This window comes from Labeo rohita, chromosome 22 (assembly GCF_022985175.1).
Source record: "Labeo rohita strain BAU-BD-2019 chromosome 22, IGBB_LRoh.1.0, whole genome shotgun sequence".
Classification (NCBI taxonomy): Eukaryota; Metazoa; Chordata; class Actinopteri; order Cypriniformes; family Cyprinidae; genus Labeo; species Labeo rohita.
Window position 1 is genome coordinate 27,932,580 of NC_066890.1, and position 9,187 is coordinate 27,941,766.

A 9,187-nucleotide genomic window follows, 5' to 3' on the forward strand; every position below is an offset into this window, starting at 1 on the left:
CATAGTTTTCAGTCACGTGACTGGCTTGAAGACCTGGAGGGTAAAACATCCATAGAACTGCAGAACAAACCTGTCAATTTTCCATCTGAGCGTTCCAAAAGCAACTTATTCTTACATTAAATTTATTAAAGTGCTACATGGATTTGCAGAAATTGCAAGTGTATTTCACAATAACTCTCGGAGAAAGTTCATAACTCTAAATCTAAATTTGACGAGAATGGACGAGGTGACCTGGAAAGTAGGCTGCTTGATGGAAGGTGAAAGCTATTGCTTTTAGTCATGCAAGGCAAGCAGAACCACAACAAACTTTAGAGTAAATTTGGCTTCTTGGTGCCCTGCATGGGTCAACATGTTGATACTTTAAGCTTCATCTCAATGTAATACCACGATAATAGTCCAGTGGTGAAATTACTAATCTTCATTTCACTTTCAGGATAAGGAGGATATGATTTGGATGGTAGGCACCATCTGTTGTGGAATTGCTGCTTGCTCCAAATGCAAATGCAAAATTGTTTCTTGGCAGGGTTCGTAGCCCGTTGTACATGCAGAATGCAATACAATAAATATGTAGATCCAGGCATCCAAGGATGATTAGCTTTGAGGATTCAAATGCTTTAGATTTGTTAAACCGCTTTAAATGACATCAAACTGAAGCATGTGCTTCGATGTACAAGATTATGCCTTTTTATTTTTGTTCAATGACCTATTTTCATTCAAAATGTATGTATCCTCTGTTTTTGTGTTATATATTTAAATGGTCATGGGATTTTGTGCATTTTTGGTTACAAGAAGACACTAGGTCTTTATTGCCCTACAGAATGGATGATATTCTGTTAATGTGTATGTGTAGGGTTCCTAGAAATCCTCAACAATGTATTTCATTTAGCATTTTTGACTGGCCCAGTGTTGGTGCTACAGTCTATAGCTATTTCAGTTCTCAGATTTGATTGACTGAACAGTTTGTGCATTTATGGTGGGGATTTTCCAGTCGTTTTTTTTTCTGCAGGTCACGTCGTTACGCCAGTAGATGGCAACAGGGACTACATTTAGTCTATGCGTTCGTTTACTGAATGGGTTCATTCAAAACATTCATTCAAGAACGAAATTCATTCACTCAGCTGATTCATTAAAAAACAATGTCGTATCCGAAAATAACTAGCATTAACAACTCATTCATTATTACCTACACTACTCCACTAATTTAGTGAATGAAAACAAGTGAACTTCGAAATGCGTTCCGGCGCCATATTCTGGCAAGACGCGGGAATTGACCCTTCGCAAACAGCTTGATTGACAGGCAATCTGACCAATCATAACGCCGCCATGCTGTCCGACAAACAAATCAGACAGCAGAGTAGATTAACTTGGTGAACTTAAACTTGAAAAATTGTGTGAATTGATGTCTTTCCACGGTTGAAATAAGATCATTCTGATATTCATCCATGGTTTTTTCAAGCTTTAAGTAACTTAAAGAAGAAAAGACAATCGGTTCACCTGTCAAATGATTTAATAAGGCAATAGTAATCTATCAAGACACATTAAAGAGCCACAATACGGCATTTATTGTTTGAAAGTCTTAAAAAATGACAACATTTTAAAGCTGAGACCTTGTTTCATACATATAAAATCACACTTTCCTGATAGCACACGTATATCTCAGAGACGTCCATTTGACGTCTGCGTTTACATCTGCAAGATGTGTTTTTTAGATTGTTTGCTCATCTGCAATACGTCTATAGGACGTTTCCTATCAGATGTCAAATAGACGTCTATAGATGTTTTTAAGATGTTTATGATTTAGAATGCTTGTACACAGCAGATGCTTTCCAGATCAAGTGATCTTTAACAGACATCTTGCAGACGTATATGTGCTATCTGGGTTACTTGCGGTTTTTGAGACTTCCCACCCAGATAGCACACATACACCTGCAAGATGTCTGTTAAAGATCACTCGATCTGGAAAGCATCTCCTGTGTACAAACATCTGGCAGACGTCTGTAAGATGTCAATTTTACATATATTCTAAATAATAAACATCTTAAAGACATCTATCAGACATCTATTTGACATCTGATAGGAAAAGTTTTGCAGATGAGAAACAATCTTAGAAATACGTCTTGCAGATGTAAATGCAGACGTCAAATAGACATCTCCAAGATGTACCCGTGCTATCAGGGTTGAGAGCACATGTACGCGACAGAAAGTTGTCCCAGATTGGAAAAATGCCAAAACTCAGTGCCGTTGAAGCACACGGCGTAAGTTAATAAGATATTTTATATAATTTTAGTAGTAAAATATAGTGTTGCACATTTTATTGACACAGAGATGAATATGTGTATTTTGAAGAACGTTCACAACTGCTTTTATCCATTAGAAACAAAATGAAATAATGTTAGCTGTTACACAGGGACTACTGAACAGTCAATTGGAAGTTTACTTTAAAGTACAAAGCATATACAAAATATAGTGTAAATAAAGCACTATAAAAGTAATTTTACAACACTATGTTGTAAGAGTGTCCCATCAGGTCATCAAAAATTGTATGCACACTTGAACACTTTCCAAATTCTGGAGATACATCATGTAAACTCATGCATAGGATGTAGACATAGCGTAAGCTCTGGCGAAGATGCTGATTTTGTGAGGAAGAAGTTTTGTTGACAGCAAAAGAAAACCAGTGTCCATTTTGTACTTTTAATTCGTGACCGGTGTTTTGTTTTGCTCTTTCTGCGCTTCTGCGTTTGCCTTTCGCCCTACTGCGTCCACTGGAAGGCCATTCTCTTGTGAACGAGCATACGAAAGTTAGTGGAAGCTAGAGATTACGATTTATAGAGTTTTAAATATAGATATTTTTCTTACACAAATGCATAACTTCATTTCATAAGGCCTTTATTAACCCCGCCGGAGCCATATGAAGCACTTTTTATGCTGGATGGACACATTTTATTTTTACTATCAAACTTTTACACTATTTTCTTTTCGTTGGTCGTTGTTACAACAAAAAATGCATAGTAGAAACACAGCTGAGAACAATTCTGATATACTACTACACCGCGCATTGAACTATGGCTCAGTCATGAGTGGGCTGGTGCTATTTTGCAGTGTGGAGAAACAGTCTGACAAACAATGACACTTCACTTGGCAGGTCTGTCTCACGATGCATCTGTAACGCCACGGTTCTCTTTTTGTGGTCTACCTACCTTCCCTCTTGGTCTTAGTGAGAAATTCAGTTAATTTACGTTGAATTGTACAATATACCTACATAAGAATGGCTTTTTTTTATTATAAATGTAATTTTTTGGGGGAGACTTAATTTAGTAGTTAATTTGTAGTCACATTAAAATGAATTTCATCACAATAAATAAACTGATGCTAAAAGCTTTTCTCAGAATGAGTCAGTTTTCTTCATCACATTAATTCTTTACAAAATAGTCCAAGCTTAGCATGTGAATATAGATAAGTTATTAAGCAACATAAAAATTAACCCATAATTACATTTTCTCCAAGTGTGCTCTATTATAAATAATGATTAAAAAAAATGATTTGACTGAAGAGTCATGCCTCCATAAAATAGTAGTGTTTCTGAATGTACATGGATTGGCATTGGGATCAATATAGTCTGATGCCGCGTGCCGTGAAAGTGCGTCTGGGGCTCATTAGACAAGTCCAAAGTCTTCTAAGGCCTTGACGAGGACAGTGTCTTTCACGTCATTGAAGACTTTCTGTATGTTTTTAGTGTCCGTGGCACAGGTGAAGTGAGGGTAGATTTTTTTGGAGTTTTTTGTCTCATAGGAAACTGATTTTTGTATATATAAATGTTTGATATATTCCATGGCATCTTGAGTGTCCCGACGTTTACCTGAAGGTGGCGCCAACCACAGAGTAAAGGAAAGGAACAGTGCATCAGATATGACAAACAAGAGATGCATGTATAACCTTGCTTTTCATCTAATTTAATATGCACCAAATTACCTTTAAATTGAGGGAAGTATGTTTGTAGATCTGAGGACTGAATCTTCTCAGCCAGGATGTCCATTTTGTTCAGGAAGAGGATGATGGAGGAATTAACAAACCAGTTTGAGTGGATGGTCGTGTAGAAGAGCGACAAACTCTCTTCCATACGGTTCTGGAGAAAAAGAGTTAAACAGATTAACAGATATATGAATATTACAAGGAAGGACAGAACATAATCGGAGAGGCAGACACTTACATCCTTGTTATTCTCCGCCAGAAGTTGGTCGTACTCGCTGAGGGAGGCTAGAAATATGAGTGACATCACATTCTCAAAGCAATGGATCCACTTCTTTCTTTGTCCTCTTTGACCCCCGACATCTACAATCCTGAAAAGTCAGACAGACCAGAAATGAAGTTCAATCATCCACTTTTCTGTTTGATCTTGCTGTGGTGGGTCCGTAACAGTCCAAGATTTGTCCCAAAAATCTGTTCCTTCTTCCTTTTTATAGTTAGAGATCATTTACCCCCCAAAATTAAAACACTGTCATTCACTCACCCTCATGTTGTTTCAGACCTTTACGACTTACATTCTTCTGAGAAAGAATAGAAGATATTTTGAAGATTGTCCATTTAAAAAAAGTCAATGGGGTCCAAAACAACATGTCATATGGCAAGAACATGCTTCAAAATAGGAAAGGCGACAACATGAAGTGTCTATCGATAGAATTTTTTCATACGTTAAAGAAGAAGTCCACTTCACAAAAATTTACAGATAATGTACTCACCCTCTTGTCATCCAAGATGTTCAGTCTTGTTCTTCAGTCGTAAAGAAATTGTGTTTTTTGAGGAAAACATTTCAGCATTTTTCTCCATGTAATGGACTGATATGGTGCCCCGAGTTTAAACTTCCAAAATCCAATTCCAAATGTGGTCGTAAAATAGTTTTTAATCTCAGACGCACATCTTGTCTTTTTCTCCCTGAACTCTGTGTATTCTGAATCAAGACAGTTAGGGTGTCTTGAAGGTGTCTTGATACTCCAATCGTATTTTCTCCCTCAACTTCAAAAATCATTTTAAAATAATCCTACATCACTGCAGAAGTACCGACCCAGTCTTTGCAAAGTGAACATTCAAAGAAGATCAAATACCATTAACAAAGGTAAAACAGCGATATAGGATGATTTTGAAGTTGAGGGAGAACATGAGATGGGAGTTTTTCGACATACCCTAACTGTCATGACCCGGAACAAAAACAGTTTAGGCAGAGGGAGACAAGACGAGTGTTTGACATTAAAAAGTATATAACTGACTGAAGAAAGAAAGACATGAACATCTTGGATGACAATGGGGTGAGTACATTATATGTGAATCTTTGTTTTGGAAGTGGACTTCTCCTTTAAGAGGTTTGGCTGTTCAATTCTGTACCTGAGAGTCATCTTCTCCAAATGAAAGCAGTGGTCTTTGATGCCCGTAGTGGGGAACCGGACTTGAAGAACATCTTGATGCGAAGGAACGTAGCCTTGACCTGCGATGCGGTCCAAGTTATCAATAAAGCTTTAAAAAACAGAATTCAAACACTTTAACTGAAAATCCACGTGCCATTGCTTATAAATGCTTTATTTGCATAACTTTTATCACATGAATTGATGGTGGCTTCAGGAAAGGAGAAGAGGAAATAGACAAAAATGCAGGTTGTCAGTAAAAGACAGGAACTTACTATTTAGTGGAATCTAGTAGCTGATACTCTCTACGCCGACTGTAACACATCTTAAAGCCTTTGTCTGTCCATAGGTGACGAATAGCCTCTACGTAACTTCTCTGAAGCTCTGTTATCTGATGTATGTCCAGATCCTCGAACCACTGAGCATAAATCTACAGATAGCACAGACCTAATAAGACTGATAATATATTACAATGCAAGATCCAGTCTTTTTTGGTGCAAGCATATAGATAAAAACATGATTGTTTGTATTAAATGACCCTTATTAATCAATGAGCTCTAAAAACACAGTTGGCCTCTTGATCACCTCATTCTGTGGGTTGGAGTAGGGAATCCTTAGCGTCTTCATGGCATCCGTCATTGCATTCATAGCTTGGAAGATATTCTGAAAAACCAGTTTAGCGTAGCTACGCCTCTCGTCGTCCGAGTATCCGCTTCCATGAATGATTTGCATCTGCTTAATAAATGTTGTCTTTCCGCTTTCTCCCGTGCCTGAATGCAAGCAAAATAATCAAGCTTAAACATTAGAAACCTACAGAAGCACAGTGGAATGCTACCTGTCCCGTATAAGAATAGTCTAAGATTTAATTGTATATTAATAGTCTTTTCAGAAAGCTCAGGGTGTGTTTGAATGTTTCTCTCTTTATATTATGTTGAAACCAGACTATATACTGTATTACAAAAATGTTGCTCCTTCTTTATTTAGTAAAGGGGAACTGAAGTTATACATAGAATAAAATTATCTCACGGCCAAAAAGTGAAGTCAGTTTTGAGAACTGCAAGTCTAATTATTTGAACACATGTCAGGAAATGACCCACAAGATATAATGTAAGAAACCCCTTATGACATTTACTGACGCAACATTTAATGCTATTTGCTTTCACTTTATAAGTTGAAATGAATCAGCATGTTTGAAATTTAAATAAGACTTACAGAATCATCTCACCTAATAAAAGCACCTTGATTTCTTTCCGTTGTCTTTTCTTCTGCTCTGCAAGGATGCGTTTGATTTCATTATTTATGGCGATGACGTTCCTGTCCTCATCGGACAAGCAACAGAGGAAACATGCACAGTAGTAGTAATGCCCCATTTCTCCAAAAGAAATAGAGTAACTGTAAAAACATAAACAGTTATTCAATTATAATATTCAACGTTGGGTTTTTTTTTAATTCTTTTAAAATGACCGTTTAGTATGTTCATTATTATTTAAATGCAGATTTAGCAGTTGGGATTTTTGAACTAGTCGCGGGAAGCTGAAAAAGAAAAACCCGGAGTGGACTTTAAGCCGAGGTACTACAGAACGCTTTGAGACGGGCGGGAAAATGTAGAGCCGTTTCATTTATTAACGCTTATCCAGACCGGCTTTTAGTCTTTGCGTTGCCAGGTTACACGCAGCTTCAAAGCGTTTGACTACTTCTGGAACTTTTCCGTTGGTGGAGAAGAAATAATACGAACTATCCGGCCATTTGTTTTTGTGAAAATTGAGTAACTTAATATTAATTCAGCGCTATAAGCGCCATAGACTTTGAGGAACTTTGAGAAGTCTCCTCCAAAAATCAGAGAAGGCCAAATTTACTTACATTTACATTTTCACAGCGGTTTCAACGTCCAAGTGATTATAACGGCTAATCAAATTAAAGATGGCGGGCTTTTGTTAACAGAGGAGGCTTGAATTCACAAAGCTACACCACAGTTTTAACAGTCAAAGAGTGTGAGGTAAGATTTAAGTAATTATACATTTAATATTTTACCTATAAATATGTGAAATGATCGACAATAACAACTAATTTGTAATTGAATGTGTTGTGACGATACACAACGGAGCTGTTTTCAGCAGATTAGGCATGTGATTAAGAATGAATGTGTGGATATTCTGAATTAACTTTATGAATATGTTATGTACCTGCTTTCCTGGTAGTCTTAAAATAATTCAGAACTGAACTAAAACTTTAATCTTTAAACCTAAACTAGAACAAGAAAAAATAGTTTGGTCCCTCGTGATTACTTCCTTGTATTAATTAGGCCAGACTCATTTAAATGATGTATGAAGCTAAATGTTACACTCAAAATCAATATTCATTTTAACTGCACTGATTTTGTTGTGTGATACAACATTTTTGACATAATGTGTGGCTTCTAATATCACCGATAATAGTGTGAACAACTGCTCTCAATTGTAAACGAACCAATCACTTACTAAAATGGAAACGTGAAAGTTCTTCTACAACAAATATACTTTTACTGTACTGTATTTCACTGTATTCCACAACAATGAAAACGAAGTAAACACAAAATGACAAAGAGAAACACTCACCTTTATTTGTAAAACCTACGGCGTGGAATGGGAAACAACATCCATCTTCCGCGAAATAAACAGTGTCTGTGCCACCTTGAAGGAGTTTTCCCAAACAGATTTTTTGTCAATTGCGTCACGTTTGTTCATTACAGACAAACTGCTTGCATTTCCTGAAAGTCTAGCTTTAAAGTATAATATGCTGGGTATGTTGCAGAGCAGAGGAGAACCAATGGGAAGTCAGAGAAATGAACCGTGACATTATTCCTTAAAGCTTAAAAACTATTTAAAGTGACCAACACTATTTTTTTATTCTAAGAGTAGCTCTTTCCATTTTGTTGTGTTGTTTTATTAGCTTAGTTCGTAGAAGAGAGCATGGCAAGTTGTCACACAGGGAAGTTGGAGGGACTGCTTGTCACATTTACAACTAATAAAGTGTCAAACCGTATATTAGTTACCGGATCTTTTGACCAAAACAATTTACTGTCGGTTTTAAGAATTTGACTGTATAAATGTAGAGCAATATAAAACCACAGGTGATGTTCATTTCACTTTCAGGAAAAGAAGGATATGTTTTGACATGTATTTTAGGTTGTGGTTTGAGAAGCATATTTGCCCTCTATTGTGAGAGTTTGTTGTGCAATTGGTGTTTGCTCCAAATGCAAGCATAAAATTGTTTGTTTTTTGGCAGGGCTCATGGACTTGAAAATGCAAAATGCAATAACATAAAGACGTAGATCCAGGGATCCAAGAATGGCTTAGCTTGGGTATTAAAATTACTGAATTGTTTTGGATTTGTTAAAACGCTTTAACTGACATCAAATTGAAGCATGTACATTGATTTACAAAATATGTTTTTGTAATTTTTTGGCTTTTGTTCAATGACATATTTTCAGTGGAAAACGTATGTATCCTCTGTTTTTGTTTTATAGATTTAAATGGTCATGCGATGTTATGAATTTTTGGTTACAAGAAGACACTGGGTCCTTATTGCCATAAAGAATAGAACACAGCTTGTTAAAAGAATAGTTTGGCCAAAAATTTTAATTCTGTCATTGTTTACTGACCCTGAAGTTGTTTCAAACTTGTATGAGTTTCTTTCTTCTGTTGACCGCAAAAGAAGATATTTTGAAGAATGTTGGTAACCAAACGGTTGATGGTAGCCATTTTTTTTTCAAAGCATTTTTTTCCCCCATGGCTGCAGCCATGATGTCAAAA

General features: G+C 36.5%; 1 protein-coding gene across 1 annotated transcript; it reads right to left on the reverse strand.

Annotated features, from left to right (window-relative positions):
* Positions 1-1,730: 1,730 nt before the first annotated feature.
* Positions 1,731-8,115, reverse strand: LOC127153993 (guanine nucleotide-binding protein subunit alpha-11-like). Its single transcript, XM_051095338.1, has 8 exons — positions 7,991-8,115; positions 6,622-6,788; positions 5,982-6,166; positions 5,672-5,826; positions 5,380-5,508; positions 4,211-4,340; positions 3,973-4,126; positions 1,731-3,859 (listed from the first exon to the last, which is right to left on the reverse strand). Exons 2-8 carry the CDS (start codon positions 6,764-6,766, stop codon positions 3,657-3,659), a joined length of 1,101 nt encoding a protein of 366 aa, XP_050951295.1. The 5' UTR covers positions 6,767-6,788; positions 7,991-8,115; the 3' UTR covers positions 1,731-3,656.
* Between the last annotated feature and the right edge of the window lie 1,072 nt (positions 8,116-9,187).

Excerpts from the sequence above, each read along its gene's own strand:
- LOC127153993 (XM_051095338.1), bottom strand. The coding sequence starts at position 6,766 with ATGGGGCATTACTACTACTGTGCATGTTTCCTCTGTTGCTTGTCCGAT. Across the intron at positions 4,341-5,379 it reads TTGGAGAAGATGACTCTCAG|GATTGTAGATGTCGGGGGTC; the intron begins GTACAGAATTGA and ends CTGACTTTTCAG. Across the intron at positions 3,860-3,972 it reads ATACTTCCCTCAATTTAAAG|GTAAACGTCGGGACACTCAA; the intron begins GTAATTTGGTGC and ends CGCCACCTTCAG.